Raw genomic sequence first — 16154 nt, forward strand, 5'->3', positions numbered from 1 at the left:
TAATATGATTTAAATTATTGCTGATATTTTTCATTATGCAGCTTGGGTGATGGTTGCAGTTTTCCAACTCGCCTTGTGGGGATGGATCCGGAACAAGCTCCCGTTACAAATCAAAATGAATATGCCAGAAGGTGTGCTTCTTGTCATTAAATTTTCAGTATTCATTATAAAGCAAACTGTGTGCGTGTGTGTGTGTGTGTGTGTGTGTGTGTGTGTGTTGTACATACATATAAATACGTAGTAATTTGTGAGCCAACATAGGCAAAGAGAAATTCTATATAAAAGGTTTTTAACTGAGAGTTAATGTGGGTGTTTACCTAGTATGTTGAAGACAGCCGTATTTTTTATCATCCAAACCATAACACTTTTAATAGTAAGAAAGAGAATGCTGGCTATTGCTATTAATACTTGAACTAGAAATCTCTGGGCCAACCAGGAAACATGGCTATCCTAAATATGCTACATCTTTCTAGAAACTAAGATATTCTTTCAAGATTTGATTCTGTTGGTTTGTATCAGCTCTATTTTTTTCAAAGAAATTGGTCATGCGATCCATCATTATATTTTGATAAACAGATGTTAACTGCGGTGTGAAAATAATATTAATGAGGATTTCAAAAATACAAATGGAAAATTTTTTCTCATTCATTCATCTTAGGAGATATTTTCTCAGTATTTCCATGCCAAGCAATCCGATTCATAAATTCACAGAAATAGCTCATTTTAAATGAAATTTTAAAGAAGATAGAGATGCTTCTGTCAAAGTGAAACAGTTGAAATTTATTTAAGACAGAATTAAATTGCGGGGGAGGAGGGATTATAAATTCCAAGCCGGCCCATTAATATCAGAACGTCGACCTTAGAACCTCCAGTCTTTGGACCTTAGAACTCTAACTCTTACTGTGGGTCTGAACAAGTCACCTCAGCTGTGTGCGACTCGGTTTCCAGCTCTGTCAAATGAGGGCAATCACAGCTGCCTCCAAGGGTTATTGTGAAGCTTGACATGTGTCTGATGCACCCAGCACAGTGTCTGGCCCGTAGTAAGTACGCAAGGAACACTACTTCCCTTTTCCTCCTTCCGTTCCTCCACTCCCTCCCTCCCCGGGTCTCTTAGCAAGAAAAGTAAGTCTACGCGGAGTCACTAAATCGTTTTTTCCCCTTAGATCTAAACTGCAGAGGTAGAAAGCAGAAAACTTGGGAAATGACAGGTAATTTTTTTTGTCCTGGCCACAGACCTAGATCCCCACCTTGTGCTACCTTAACGGCTCTTGATTAACACGTTTTAAAAGTTTCACACCAGCCTTTGGAGCTTTTTTCTTTTGTCTAATAGTTTTCATTGGCACTGTTGGAATACAGATTCTCGGGTCTAGAGAGCCATTCAGTTGGGGGTTGGGGGCATATTTTTCTTTTGAAGATAGAGTTTTTTAAGAGTGCTGAGATCTCATGAGTTGCCCTCACATATGTAGGTGAAGGAATACTAATTTGCTGCTTATTAATTAAGTATTAATTGAGCATTAAACTAGTTACTGAATTATTTTCCTCCTCTTTTCAGTATTGGCTCAAATCAACCCTTTCCTATCAAACCGCTTAGTGAATCAAAAAACCGATTGTTGGACAGTGAGTCTCAGTGGACAGAGAATGAATCTGAAGAAGGCACTGTCAGATCAGGTAATACTTACTTGTCTTCTCGAAAACGCTGCTTTTTCTGGTTCAAATGAAGGTCAACCAGGTTTAACAGTTGTGGAGAAATCAAAATAGCACCATATTTAAAAATACTAACATGTGAGAGACTTGTTAATGGAATATCTGACATATGGGGTGTCAGTGTTTATTGGTAGCTTTTATGGAGAAAAGGCTTGAGTGAGGAAGTGTAGTGGCTACTCCTGTGTTCTGTTCTGTTGACACGGTTGGACTTTCCTTTTGTTACCCAGCCATATGTTTCTTGACCTCAGGTGTAGAAAGTTCTTTTGGCATTCACTATTCTGAATGGCGTTTAAACAGGATTTTTCTCTAGGGTCTTAATTTTGCTTATTTGAAAATAATTTTTGAAATGCATTGTAGTCTTTGCTGCCTTAATATATAAAAAGAGTGCATCAAAAATATTTTAACCTTTTCATGATGACTGTTAATCATTTCGTGAATTATGAATTCATTGTGGAACAGTTGACAAGACAGAGGTCGTCTTTTGAACCAGGCCAGGTTTATGACATAGGCTGGCCATTTAACATGCATGACAAGCTACGCTCTTTGCATGGCGGTTTTAATAGCAATAGGAATAGCACTGTCCTCATCTTGCTCTGTGGGAAAATGGTTTGGACATTCAGATCATTTTGTACCAAGGGAGATACCCTAAGACTTGAAAGCCTGCTGTCAGAATTTCTGATTTTTTGTTTGTTTTTGGCTCTTCGCAGTGCTTAAGTTATTCTCTTGAATTCGTATCATTAGGATATTCTCTTGAATTAGTATTCGTTAGGATCATCAGACCCATGTGTAAGGTCAAAGGAAAAATTCATTCATGGGCTTCGCAGTTATTGCTGCTTTCAAAGCCAATGGACATTTTCACAAATATAAGCCTAAAACCAGACTTTTAGCTCTTAGCGCTTCTGGGTTCTCCAAGAGGATATGGTTATGGTTGATAACCATAAGCATAATATAGTGCTTTCGTAAGAGTTGCTTTTACTGTGATCATCAGTTCTACCATTTAGCCAGAAACTTAATACTTCTTTTTTTGTGTCATGTCGTATATAATTATGTGCTTACAGGGACAAATAACCATGTTACAGTGGCAATAGAAAATTGAGTACCACTGGTTCATAACTAACCATTTGAATAAGAACAAGGTAAGACAGTATAAAGGTAATCTCCTTGAACAAATGCAGTTATTTTCATGTTTTCTAATCTCAAAACAATTTGCAAGTCATTTTTTTTTTTTTTTTTACTCTTTCAATTATATCAGCAAAATTAGGTAGTTAAGAAGAGATTGGAAGGTAACAGCTGCCTCAATCCCATTTTTCTTACCACTCCTAGCACAATCTTAGTAAACATGTATTGGTAGGTTAATGAAGAAGCTAAAAGCTTTTTTGGGTTGGTATGTGGACAACTAATCTTTTCAGTAAACGGTGTCTTATTAATTAGTTTAAGAAAAACAAGATGACTTTTGCCTACTAGTAGAAAGATGTTGATCCAGAGAAGAGTGGCTGCAGAAAAGACTGAAGAGGTTCGCTGATGTGATCTAGTTGGAAAAGAGGTAACAAAAGAGAGTTTCCTGTAGCCAGCCACGCTGATCAGCTGTTCTCTGTGTGGCCAGCCCGAGACAGCAGCCAGAGGAGATTAATTTAACTGGCACCCAAGAACTTCCCAGACAGACTAAACATAAGCCTTAGTGCAAGTAGGTGGTGTAAGTAAGTTGAACTGTGAGGGATGCAGTGAGCTCCGTCTCTCCCGATGCTTTGAAACAAAGACGGCTCTCTGTTTCAGTTGGGGACTCTCTCGATGACTTGGTGGCATCTTGGGCAGCTATTAGATTGTTCCGAAGTCTTCCTCGTAACCTGTATTGGTTACCCTTTGCTGCATAACAGACGACCACAGACAGCAACTGAAGACAGTGTGCCTTTACTGTCAGTTTTTCTGTGGCAGGAGTTCATTTTTTCAAGGAGTTCTCATCTGCAGTCTCAGTCAGGGGAACATCTGCTTCCTTGCTCAGCAGTTTTCGTTAGCATTCAGTTCCTCACAGAGGACCTGGAGCCCAGGTCCGAGGTAACAGGCAGAGCCTAGGTGAGACCTAGCAGAATCAGAACAGAGGCTCTCAGGGTGGGCTTGTGTCAGGCTGGACTCTGGAGAGGAGTGGTGACTGTGTGTCATGAGGTGACCATGCCCACCAAGAACTGTGGCTGTGGTATAGCCTTGGTTCTAGAATTCCTAATGTGGGTGGAAGAATGTCTGATGCTAGTGGTTGTTGAAAATCCTCAACAATCTATAAATGTTGCTGGGGGACCTCCCTATATGCTCTAGCAGTCTTAGGAAGGGGTGGATAAAGATGTCCTCGCAGGTTACGTCCAAGTTAACAGTAAGGGAGAACCAAAAGAATCTACCTCTTTTAAAATGTTCTCGTTTGCTTCAGAGGAAGAAGGTCAGCAGTACCCCTTACTTGCTGCTTATAAAAATCTTTGTTATTATTACAGTATTAGTTGTATTAAAGTATTTATTTCCTGTCTTAGTTTATTTTATTATTTTTTAAGTGTTTATTTATTTTTGAAGGAGAGAGAGACAGAGCACGAGGAAGGGAAGGACAGACAGAGAGGGAGACACAGAATCCGAAGCAGGCTCCAGGCTCTGAGCTGTGAGCACAGGACCTGCCGTGGGGCTTGAACTCACGAACCGTGAGATCATGACCTGAGCCGAAGTCGGACGTGCAGCCGACTAAGCCACCCGGGTGCCCCTGTGTCCGGTCTTGTTATTTTAGCAGCTTTATACCTTAGCCCACAGAACCGCTTAATAAATCTTATTTTCAGAACTATAGAATTAAGTTTTAACCAATAACTCAATTGTTTCTGATTTTGTAGGTTTATAAGAACATATTATGGACTGATATTTTCAGTTTTATTTGCAAGAAAATGATCAATGGAATGAAATAATTGAAGTATAAGAGAAGATATATTTTTTAAAAAAGGAAGCCTTTGTACAGATCGCTGGATCCACAGAAGCACTAACTCCAGAGCAGGAAGATGCCTTAATCTTACATAAGCCCATTTGTGCTCCGTCGACTGACTGCTACAAAAGTGACTTAATTTTATTTTGGAAATAACACCTGTTATGAGATGCTACAGTTATGAGCTATCAAAACACACGTTGACATGGCAGATGTATTTTTTTGACACCTGAGTTCTATTGTTAGAGTCGTTTCTTTGTATCCATATAAATTTTCACTCCAACAAGCTGAGAAGTTGTCTTAGGTGAAGTACATGTAGGGCAGTGTGGTGGCTGAAGGTGATTGATAATATCCACTTACTGTTGCTTGTACCGTGTAAGGAAAAGAAAATAACTTTTTTTTATTGGGTGTTTGCTAGTTTATAATTACTGTTTTATACTTTTCAACATTTTTAATAATAAAGTTTTTTTATTGTTGGCTATAAAATAACACTCAGAAAGATTCAGATATCTAAATATAGTTATTTAAAACATGGAGTACATTTGTATAATTCATCGAGGGCTTAGTTCTAAGCATTAATACAACCATGTAATGTAGTGTTGTGCCCAAGGCTTAAAGAGAAATATTTTTGGTTTTCTCTGCTTTCAAATTCCTTTTTTGTTGAACTTTCATGGGTATTTTTATGGGCAGGGAAACACAAAGGCACATGTGCTATAGAAATATTGGACACAGAATAGTGGCAGTGGCTAGGAGAAAAGTAAAGAGGAAGATGGGCACGTTTTGTAAGCTGTTAAAAATTACTTGTCGTCCTAAGGTATTTAGGATACACACGCTGTTGACTTTCAAATGTCAGTTTAGGTGATTACTAAAAATTGCTTGGAAACTTTTTACAGCAATCCTATAAAGCTTAAACGGTGACTTAAAATGCAATTTGAACTAGGATAAAACTGCTTAGCATCATTCTACCTTCAGGAGAGAAATTCTAACCTGAGTAGTCCGTTTAAAACTTCCAGTCTGTGAGCAGTGGATTCCACTATTCGTGCCAATTTTGAAATCTGACTTCCTAAACAGCAGCCCCTTTCTGCCTGGTAAACATATATACCCCTATTCCTTTGGAAATCCAGTCTAAGCGACAGGAATTGTTGAATTAATTCTAAGGGAAAATACTGTACCCTGTAAGGGAGAAACAACATAGACATGTTACCTCATTTATCCTGCTTAGTCCTATGTGCACACACAAACCAAAATGATTGATTGCTTCCAGTATTGGATAGAGCTGAATCTTAACCAGCATCTGTAAATATTGACCATTACGGTTTATCGGTCTGTAAAATAGGATTGGAGGAAGGGGTATTATGCATGAGTTAGACTGGATGACCTCTCACATTCTTTGACTCCTAATTTTGCAAAATTAACCTTATATTTCATTCATCCACCAAGTATTTTGGAGGCACCTTCTGTATGCCAAACATACGCTGTAGGGATAGCTCTGTAATTTCCTAATGTAGCATAAATTTTTAGTCAGCTGTTCCAGATCTTCAGTTTATAGGATTCGTCTAATTCCATTGGCTATGCTAATATTAGGTTTTAATAGGAAGTAATGTTTTCTCCCTTTGAACCAAAGGAATGAGTTACTTTGAAAATACAGTTTGGAATACTATTATAATGGTTCCTTTACCTTTATTTGAACTTTGTAGTCCTAATGCTCTTGACTCCAGAAAACTTTTAAGTATGAGAGTTAAGGGAGTTAAAAAAAATCACTTCACTTTGGCGGTTTATGTATTGTAAGGAAATTGTGAACGTTTAAACTTACCTGACTACTTGCAGAAATGTTCTCCCGGTACCTTTTGTGAGTATTTCTACATTTAGATCACAGGATTTGCATGCACCTGATTAACAGTTGAGGAAACACAGTTTTTCCCCTTTAACCTATTCAGGCACTTTTGTGGTGACGTAATCTTTCTCTCTTAAGTTTTATTTAACATCATCTTTAATAGTATAGCAAACACCTTTTGAGAAGTTTTCACTTAAAGCCTTTGCCTTAGTTACCTTTGGTTTAATTTATGGCCAGCACTTTGCCACATTCTAGATATTTGGCTGATTTATTCATACGTGTTAATGGTCATTCAGCAGGGGCCTACAAATGGCCTGGGAGTCACGGCAAGGTTGCCTCTTTGGTGTTTCGACTGGTATTGATTGATTAGTGCTATCAACTCTTTAGGGGCAAAGGTCAAAACGAAGGCCTGTCGAAATCTATTAGTACTCTATCTGTGGTCCCTCGAACACTTTGATATCTTTAAGGAAAATAAAGTTGAATTTCAGGTCCTGCCATTGCCATTAAAGACAAATTCCACCAGGAGTCTTGGTTTTACCTGGGTACAGATTTACTTGAATGTTCGGTACCTGAGGCGTCTGGCCGGTCTCATTATGCCAAACCAAAGAGCAGCTGCACTACAGTAGTTCTTAAACATGAACATGTTTACAGAGTTCAGTTCCATTTTTACATGTGGATGATTTTTTAAAACCTTGTTACGTATTGAATGATTTTCATCCAATGTGTCATAAGCGAATTTAACTGTAAGGTTAGTTTAAATCAGATATGCAATGTTTACTTGAATTTTACTTCTTTTAGAAAGATTTTGACTATGTTTACAGGATCGTTTGAAGTAAAGATTATCAGACATGTGAGATGTCCATTCATTAATCTTTAAAGCAAATGTATATTAAGGGCTTAGGGTCTGTATATTGGGGGCACTGAATAGACAGTGACTTACAAATATGTTTTGCTTACATTTTGTTCTAGGACTAGCACTGCTATCAATGGAAACTATTTTTAACTAATCTGTTATTGAGAAATTAATCGTATTTTTGCATTTCAGCCAAAATAAAGACCATATCTGATCATTTGCAAGGTACAGGTGATGCTGTATGATCTGAACTGTATTTTCCAATCTAAGTTACAAATGCAATATAGATTCAGAAAGGTCCATATTTTTCTAATGACTTCACTTGCTATTACCCTGTTGGGTTGCATAAAGGAGGAAGGAATTGTATTTGTATTAAAAGATTACAAAAGCTATTAGTCAAGTTTATTATATTTGTACATGATTGCAAATGAAGCTATATGCCCATTAGAAAGAAAAGATGGATACTATTTTAAAATGGTCTTTAATATGTTTTTATAGAAACAAATTTGAAATACGGTTTATTTTGGTTGTCTTTACTTATCAAGCACCGTAAGTCCTGTATTTGTTTGTCATAAGTATAATCCTGGACCATGACTTAATGTTAACTCTGCTTTGTCTTTTGGATGGCCTAACCTACATTAACATGAAGGCTGAACGTTTTTAAGCTTTTTTTTTTCAAAAATCATTATATTTACCTTATTAATAAATAAAAATAAAGTCTCGTATTTGAACAGATTTTTGTTGTTGTTATAAAGTGGTATATATCAAATGAGAGAATAACTGTTATTTTGATCCTTTTGGAAATTTGGTAAAATAGTGTTTAGTTAGAGAAGCGGCTAATAATTTGTGCTAACCACATCTAAGACAGGTGCTATTTGAGTGCAAACGTATTGTAGTTTATGTAGGCCAGAGATTGCTTATTCAGAACGTCTTAAGTTTGCTTTTTCTGAACATGTTAACTTTCAATTCAAAAGTCACTTTAGGATTGTAAGTACCTTGGAAACCCTGTAAAAGTTGAACTGTGGTTGTCAGAATGCTGAATAATGGGTTTTATCTTGCGTAGAATTCTTTCTGACATTTGTATTCTCATTCCCTTCCAAATCAGCGGTTTTGTTATTTGAGGCTGCTGGACAAAACAGGAAGGTTCTGAGAGCCGTGATTCCAATTTTTAGACGAGCAAAATTTCAAACCATTTGCAAGAACCAGTAGAGATGCAGCAGCCTTTTCTGTTTTAATTGGCGGGACGGCGGGGGGCGTGGTAATTTAGAGCACCGTGTTTGAGGTCGGAAGGAGGACAGACTCCTGACTGGTCAAGGGGCCATTTTGACACCAAGAGCAGTAGTGACATCGCATCGGCCTTACTTTTCTCACTTCTCGTAAGTTAGCTTTTCGGAACCTTTCTGGAAAAGATGTTGGCCTCTTTTACCTATCTTCTACTCAGGTACTCCAGAATCTAGAGGGATGAGAACTAACATTTAGTCTTTTGCGTGTAACAGGTTTTTATGAATGTTTTAACAACTCTGTGAAGTTAGCCTCATTTTCTTGAACCCCTGCATATCCGTGCCTTGCATTTGATAAAGAGGATTTAAGGTTCCTTAACTCCCCTCCTGCTGTTCTTCCGGCAAGAATGTCACCACCTGTCAGCCCATTCTCCATACAAGGTAATTCTCTTCATCCAGGATTCCCAATGCAGTAGAAATCATACTTACATCATACTTCCCCGTGGCCTCCAGGCCAAGTTAGCATCGCTGTGCTATATTACTAATTTAATTTAGCCACAGATCAGTCACATGTACTTTGAAGTCAACTCACTGGACTATAAATTCTTGAGGACTTTTTTTTTTTTTTTTTTTTTTACTAACTACGCACAAAATGAACACGGAAGTTCAGAAAACAATTGGAGGAAAGAATTTCATGTTCATTACTCTGTCGTGTCCCGAGCTCTCACAAGTGAGCATCAGAGCCTATAAAATTATCCCAAACTTCAAAAATACTAGTCGGTCTTTCACACATTTTAGTGGAAGTATAAATTTATGGGGCAGCATCATTGGAGAGCAGTTTGGCAAAATCATGCTTCCAAATGTCCATATTCTCTGGCCTAGCAGTTCTGCTTTGGGGAGTGTTACACATTTACTTACGCGTTATGAGCGGTACATGAGGATGTTAGTTGCAGAGCTGTTTAAAGCAACAGGACTGGAAACCGCATGTCCCACTGCCGTTTACGGAGGCCTAATGCAAGAGACTATCTGAAAGGATACACAATGAACTATTAGTGTCTCCAGAGAGGAAACGGGGGGGGGGGGGGGGGGTGGTGGTGGAATAGGTTACATACATTTCACTGTGTGCCCTCTCACTAATTTATTTTTATATTATGTGCATGTTACTTTTAAAACAGAACAATGGTGGTTTAGATATTCTATAGACCAGTGAGGGAGAAATCAGTTATTTGATATATGATGCTGGGCCAATGTGCTAGCCACTTGGGAAAAAAGTCCTTCACATCCTACATCAGAACAGATTTCAGTTGCTCATGATATGTTAGATAGTGAAAGCAAATACTGCAAAAAAAAAACAAAAAAACAAAACCCATGGGTAATGGATTTAATAATGGGCTAGGAAAGGGATTTCTAAGTGGGTGCAGTGCTGGTGACTGTAAAGCAAGACAGATTTGAATACCTGCAAAATTAAGAAAATTAGCACTAATAGGAAAAAATGGAGATAGAACAATAAGAAATTCACAAAAGAAATACGGATCAATAATAGCGGATAGAAGATACTTCGCTTCATTAATTAAAGAAATGCAAGTGAAAACACCAATAAGATTATTTTTGCCTATGGTAGATAATAGCCAGTGTTGCTAAAGAAGCATTTTGGCGGGAACGTAAAATGGCTTCACTTTACTAAAAAAGTGATTTAGCAATACATGTCCCAAGTTTCACTGCGTAATCTTCGTACTTAGAGATACGCACATAAGGCGAGTTGTTTGAGAGGCTTTGGTAAAAGCAGTACAAAAGGAATACCAGTGTTCATTTATAGGAAATCTGCTACATTATGTCGCTCTTTTCCAGAGACCACGATGAAGGCATTTGAAGAAGAGGCCACGTGTAGCTATTTTCATCAAAACTAAAGTGTCTCCACTGGAACGATCTTGGAGACGTTACGTGAAATAATCAAATCGCAGCGCTCTGCCCACAGGGTGTGATCCCGCCTAGAGGCTTCAAAGTACCTGTCGTGTACCTGTGGGTTCAAACTCCGCCTACTTGTGGAGCACCTGCTCCAGAGGATGGGTGAGTGGTGGGACCAGGGGGAGTCCGGGGCTGACTCGGGTGGGGTCGCAGCTGCCCCTGCCCTCTGGCTGCCGCCGGAGACATACCGGGACCCCAGGACCCACACGCTGGAATGGCAGGGGAAGCTCCCAGGCCCGAATCTGCCGGGGTGCCGGCAGGCAGAGCGGGCCCCCGGGCGTTCTCGGTGCCAGGCATGAACAGTAGCTCATGTGGCTGCCCGGAAGGGACGACCGCCTGTTGGGAAGGTTTGCCAACGACCAACCTGTACAGGGTGGACAAGCTGCGGTAACACTTTGCTCAGCCTTTTACAAGAAACCTCAAGCCCCTGTTTGCAGTCTGTAGCCTTTCTCGATGCAGAGAAGCTGTCGACGTATGCTGAAGGTCCAGTTAGAAAAACGACTTGTTTTGCGATGGTCTTTCTGTTAAAATTCACTCAAGAGACACATCACCCGGAAACGACTTGCGGAAATGCAGTCTCTGCATCGCTTCTTGGATTCAGGTCCACGCTTGTTTCCAGAGTTCGAGGGAAGGAGAGAAGACAGTGAGGGATGGGGAAGGGTTTCCCCAGAATGTGTTGGAACTGTTGTCCGTATGTGCATGGTTTTCCAGCGTCCTGGACGTAGTGTATATAGTGATTAAACTTAAGTCCTTATTTAAAATACGTAGCTTTTCTACATGCTTAGGTGTGCTTGTCATATGTTACATATGATATACAACAATAGGGAGAATATTTCAATAGTCGTAGATTGTCTTTCTAATGGAAACAGTGAATCACTGTTGAATGTATAAATAGAAATAATTTATACATTCACCAAGTGGGTGGAGGAGAGTGAGAAGGGAATTATGCACGTTTACTGTAGTGTCGCTGTGTATGTGGTGTATATAACAGAAAAGGGCGTGCTCGGGGCGCCTGGGTGGTGCAGTCGGTTAAGCGTCCGACTTCAGCCAGGTCACGATCTCGCGGTCCGTGAGTTCGAGCCCCGCGTCAGGCTCTGGGCTGATGGCTCGGAGCCTGGAGCCTGTTTCCGATTCTGTGTCTCCCTCTCTCTCTGCCCCTCCCCCGTTCATGCTCTGTCTCTCTCTGTCCCAAAAATAAATAAAAAACGTTGAAAAAAAAATTTGAAAAAAAAAAAAAAAAAAAAAAAAGAAAAGGGCGTGCTCTAATTTCATATAACAAATAGGGAGCTAATAAATACTTTCGTATACTTTCTTGGTTAAGTTTGTAAGAAAGACTTTTCAACATTACTTTTAGAAGTGAAATTCTTCATCTACCCCTGAAGTACAACATGCCTGTATTTTGTCCTTGAGATAGGCTGTGAAGACAAAGAAGTAAGGAAAGAATTTGCCAGAATGTTCCTATTTAGGCGACACTTTCAGATTGTAACCGGCCCTCCCCTTGTGCCCTTTATTCCAAACGGCTGTGTGCAGAGTGAACACTGGGTCCGTATTTTAACATCTGGTCTTTCCAGACACTTTGAAGTGAAGATGTGTGTTACAAATAGTAAAATAATGTGGTTTTTCATACTTTTTTTTTCTTGGTTGTTAAATTCAAAACCTAAGGTCCTGTGATGGGGTTTACAAAAGAGAACTGTCTTCTGGAACTGATGTGGTTAGTCCATCTCTGTGTATCACATTTGTGACTCTTTACTGGAAAAGTGACAGAAGAATGTATGAAAGGAAAGGTCCGCTGCCAGTCTGTTCACTTTTAGGAAACACTGCAAATCATACTTCGTTCCATATGTGTGAGGGGTTTTTGGTGGTCTGGGGGCTTGTTTTGTTTTTTGTTTGTTTGTTTGTTTCGGTTGTTAAATGATCCTTTACTGAAATACTTTTCCTTTGTAGTTGTTAACTAGCGGGCATTCGGCTGCACCTCCATTGACGTCGTCAATGATGTCACGAGGGTGGTGGCCGTCAACATTGCAGCCCACATACTGGGCAGTGCCCAGGATCTGTGTCAGGCTCCAGAGAGTTCTCTGGCTGAAGATCAGTGCCACGTCCGTCAGGCAGTGTTGAGAGTCTCCTCAAAAGTGGTATTTCCACTGTGCTTAGTGTTTTTCTGCTTCTCTCTCTTGGCGGTTCCTTGAGGGCTCTGATAATCAGGGCAGAGGCAGAAGGTACCAGTTCAGCCTGGACCTGTCATACCGATGAATGGTCAGTTTTACTGTTATCCTCAGACCCTTCCGGTCACTCGTTGCCTTGGCGATGTAATCACCAACCCTTTTTGGAGATTGACCCAGGGGGCCGATGTTAGGAGCCAGGGCAGAGGTGGCACGGCTTTGATCTCCTTGGGGTTGAACTTAGGCAGCATGGGGGAGGTGGCTGGTGTCGGATGAACCCGGATTCAGGAAGACTGAAGAGAATTGCTCCTTGGCCTCCTGTGAGCCAGAAGGTCCACATATGTGTGTTTTCTTTAACATGCCTTTGAAGTGGGTGAAATTACATTTCTTGTTTTGAAACACCGAGTGGAATAACATTTTTAAAATATCTTTCTGTTTAGTTTTATGTAGAGTTGGAGACATATTTTATAGGTGGAATTGTTAAACCACCTTTTTTTTTAAATGTTTATTTATTTATTTTGGAGGGGGGCAGAGAAAGAGAGAGAGAGAGGGAGACAGAATCCAAAGCAGGCTCAGACCTGTCAGTGCAGAGCCCTACACGGGACTCGAACCCCCGAACCATGAGATCATGACCTGAGCCAAAGTCGGACACTCAATGGACTGAGCCACCCGGGCGCCCCAAACCACCTTTGAGAACTATCCATTCAGTACTTATTCATTGGTTTGTGAGAGAAAAGGCAGGACACGGTTAGGGTTCTACAGATGTGTTTATATTTAGATTATAGCTGCAGATCAATCGATGTCAATCAGCATTTTATGTAACTATATAGATACATTGTTAAGCAATTAAATTGAAAACATGCTTTCTTGCTAATACTCTAGTAGTATATAGATCAAATAATGATTAGTCTTAGAAGCATTCAGTTATATATTCTGTGCTTTGTTGCTTAGTGCTGTATTTTACACTGATTATTAAGAGAAAAGGGGCCCTTCTAATTGAAATATTTACAGAGGCCTGATGTTCTTTCCTGCTTCTAAGATGAAACGTATTTTTCTCCTAGCAAAGACTAAACTGCCTTTCTTAATGGTCTGAGTTGGAGGTGTTAACTCATATTGATAAAACTACCAATGCTTTCAGACTCTGACACAGGACATTATTCACAATACATGAAAATGTAAGACGCAAAACCATGTGTATGACCCCCAGTCATAGACAAAGTGTGGGTACCTGGGCACTGGGCTCTGATTTTGTGATTATAAGCAAGTTTGTTCTGTTATCGAATTATTTTTTAGTTCTCTGTGATGGGCACATACTACTTTTAAATTTGAGGAGTAAAACATACATAAAGGCATTGAAGGAGATTGGAAGGAAGCACCAAGACGGTTGGAAAAGGGGGAGGAGTAAGTAGGGTGGCCGTGAAGGGATCGTTCATGTTTTGCTTCGTATGTTATATACTACATGAATTTTTCAGTCATCATGGGAATCAGCTCAGTGAAATTCCTGTGGCATCAAAATAAATACAAAGTAACATCTGCTTCTTGGAAATTTCAACAAACAGAAGTTGTCAGCATAAACAAAGAGTACAGCCAACAAAACCGTCCTTGACTGTGGAGATAAAGCTCCCCGGCTGGAATCAGACTCGTGTGTCATGAAGCTTTTTTTTTTTTTTTTTTTTTAATTCTTTTAAATGTTTTTTTATTTATTATCAAGAGACAGAGAGACAGAGCACGGGAGCAACAGAGAGAGGGGGAGACACAGAATCGGAAAGCAGGCTCCAGGCTCTGAGCTGTCAGCACAGAGCCCGACGTGGGGCTTGAACCCACTAACCGCGAGATCACGACGTGAGCTGAAGTTGGACGGACGCTTAACCGACTGAGCCACCCGGGCGCCCCACCCATGTATGTCACGAAGCTTGTGGGATTTGCGCTGACACCGTAAATGACTCTCTTGGTTTCAGTTAGGGATAATTTATTGAACATAGTATAAGAGTAATTTAGAATTGTGGCTAGAAATAAAGTCTGTGAAATAATACATACGGTCTTTATTGTGCTGCTCATATAGATCACTCAGTGGGCAAATGACTCATGTTCAAGTTAAGGTATAAGGAAGGAACAAAAATGGATGGAACAGAAAGTTTTCCATTTTTACCAACAACTTTTTAAAAGAAAAAGGGCAGCAAATAAGTAATAATAATATGAGGAATCGTTGCTTTGAAGTTTCAGGCTTCTGGTATGAGAAAATGTGAATTTCCATAATAGGTTAATGAGAAAAGATTCTTTGGGGTGAATAGTTTGGTTTTGAACATTTTTGAACATTTTATTTTTTTTTTAATGTTTATTTATTTTGAAAGAGAGCATGCGCACGTGAGCCGGGGAGGGACAGAGAGGAGAATTCCAAGCAGAATCCCAATCTGCGCTGACAGTGTAGACAGAGCCCAATGTGGTGCTCGATCCCTTGAACCGTGAGATCATGGCTTGACCCGAAATCAAGAGTTGGACGCTTAACCAACTGAGCCACTCAGGCGCCCCTGGTTTTGAACATTTTAACTTGGAGATAGCATCTCGGTAAAGATGTGAAATAATGGGATATTTTAATCTGGAGCTTAGAAGAGATATCTAGATAGGAAATACAAATTTTGTGCATCAGATCTATAGACAGGAAACGATTACAGTAATGGTAAGTGTGTAGATAGTTTGTAAAATTATATTTTAGTATCTTCTCTAAAAGATGTGCTTGTTTAGGAGCTCCCGGGGGGCTCAGTCGGGTAAGCACCCAATTCTTGGTTTTGGCTCGGGTCATGATCTCGCAGTTCATGAGTTCGAGCCCTGCGTGGGGCTCTGTGCTGATGGTGTCAGCCTGCTTGGGATTCTCTCCTTCTCTCTCTGCCCGGCCTCACTTGCATTCTCTCTCTCTTTCAAAATAAACTAAACTTAAAAATGTCTAAGAGGTGCTTGTTTAAAACAAAGTATAGCGCTGTATTGTGAGATTTGTAACATAGTAAAAGCACAAAGGATGGGTTGGTAAATGGAACTATACAATTGTAGCGAAAGTAGCATAATATTAACTCTAAATAGACTGATAAAGAGGTATTTCATATTCCTGGAGAAACTGCTAAAAAATACTGCAGAGAGGTATAGTCAAAAAGTGAACAAAGGAGTCAAAATGGAATAATAAGAAATGTTAGCCCAAAAGAAGTCAAGAGGGGAACTGAGACACACACACACACAAAAACAAATGAGACTAATTGAAAACAAATAGCAAAATGGCAGACTTTACTCATAACTTAAGTGTAAGTTATACTTAAATGTATGCTTAAATGTATACTTAAATGTAAGTATACACTAAATACTACAAAGACAGTAATTGTCATATTGGATTAAAAAAAAAACACAAGACCCTATTCTATGACTATATGGTATTTCTAAGAAATGTATTTTAAACACAAAGATAACTTGAAAGTAAAAGGATGAAAAA

General features: G+C 39.5%; 1 protein-coding gene across 6 annotated transcripts in view; it reads left to right on the top strand.

The window, feature by feature from the left end:
• The window catches only part of ZDHHC20 (zinc finger DHHC-type palmitoyltransferase 20), a 75639-nt gene extending 64356 nt beyond the window's left edge, over positions 1 to 11283 (top strand). For 2 of the 6 annotated variants that reach the window (XR_002079618.2, XR_008421601.1), the window contains exons 10-13: positions 42 to 131; positions 1553 to 1668; positions 8832 to 8996; positions 10404 to 11283. Coding sequence is in view for 3 of the 6 variants with exons in the window: in XM_019447997.2 (XP_019303542.1) it covers positions 42 to 131; positions 1553 to 1668; positions 2763 to 2800 (244 nt within the window). In the remaining 3 variants the exon portion in view is untranslated. Of the gene's footprint in view, positions 1 to 41; positions 132 to 1163; positions 1209 to 1552; positions 1669 to 2762; positions 2841 to 4562; positions 7562 to 8831; positions 8997 to 10403 lie in introns of those variants that run through there. The other 4 variants (XR_008421596.1, XM_019447997.2, XM_053900963.1 and 1 more) reach the window with 4 other exon arrangements.
• Positions 11284 to 16154: the final 4871 nt, after the last annotated feature.

The sequence above is a fragment of the Panthera pardus genome, unplaced genomic scaffold (assembly GCF_024362965.1).
Source record: "Panthera pardus isolate Hobbes unplaced genomic scaffold, ASM2436296v1 HiC_scaffold_1, whole genome shotgun sequence".
Lineage (NCBI taxonomy): Eukaryota > Metazoa > Chordata > Mammalia > Carnivora > Felidae > Panthera > Panthera pardus.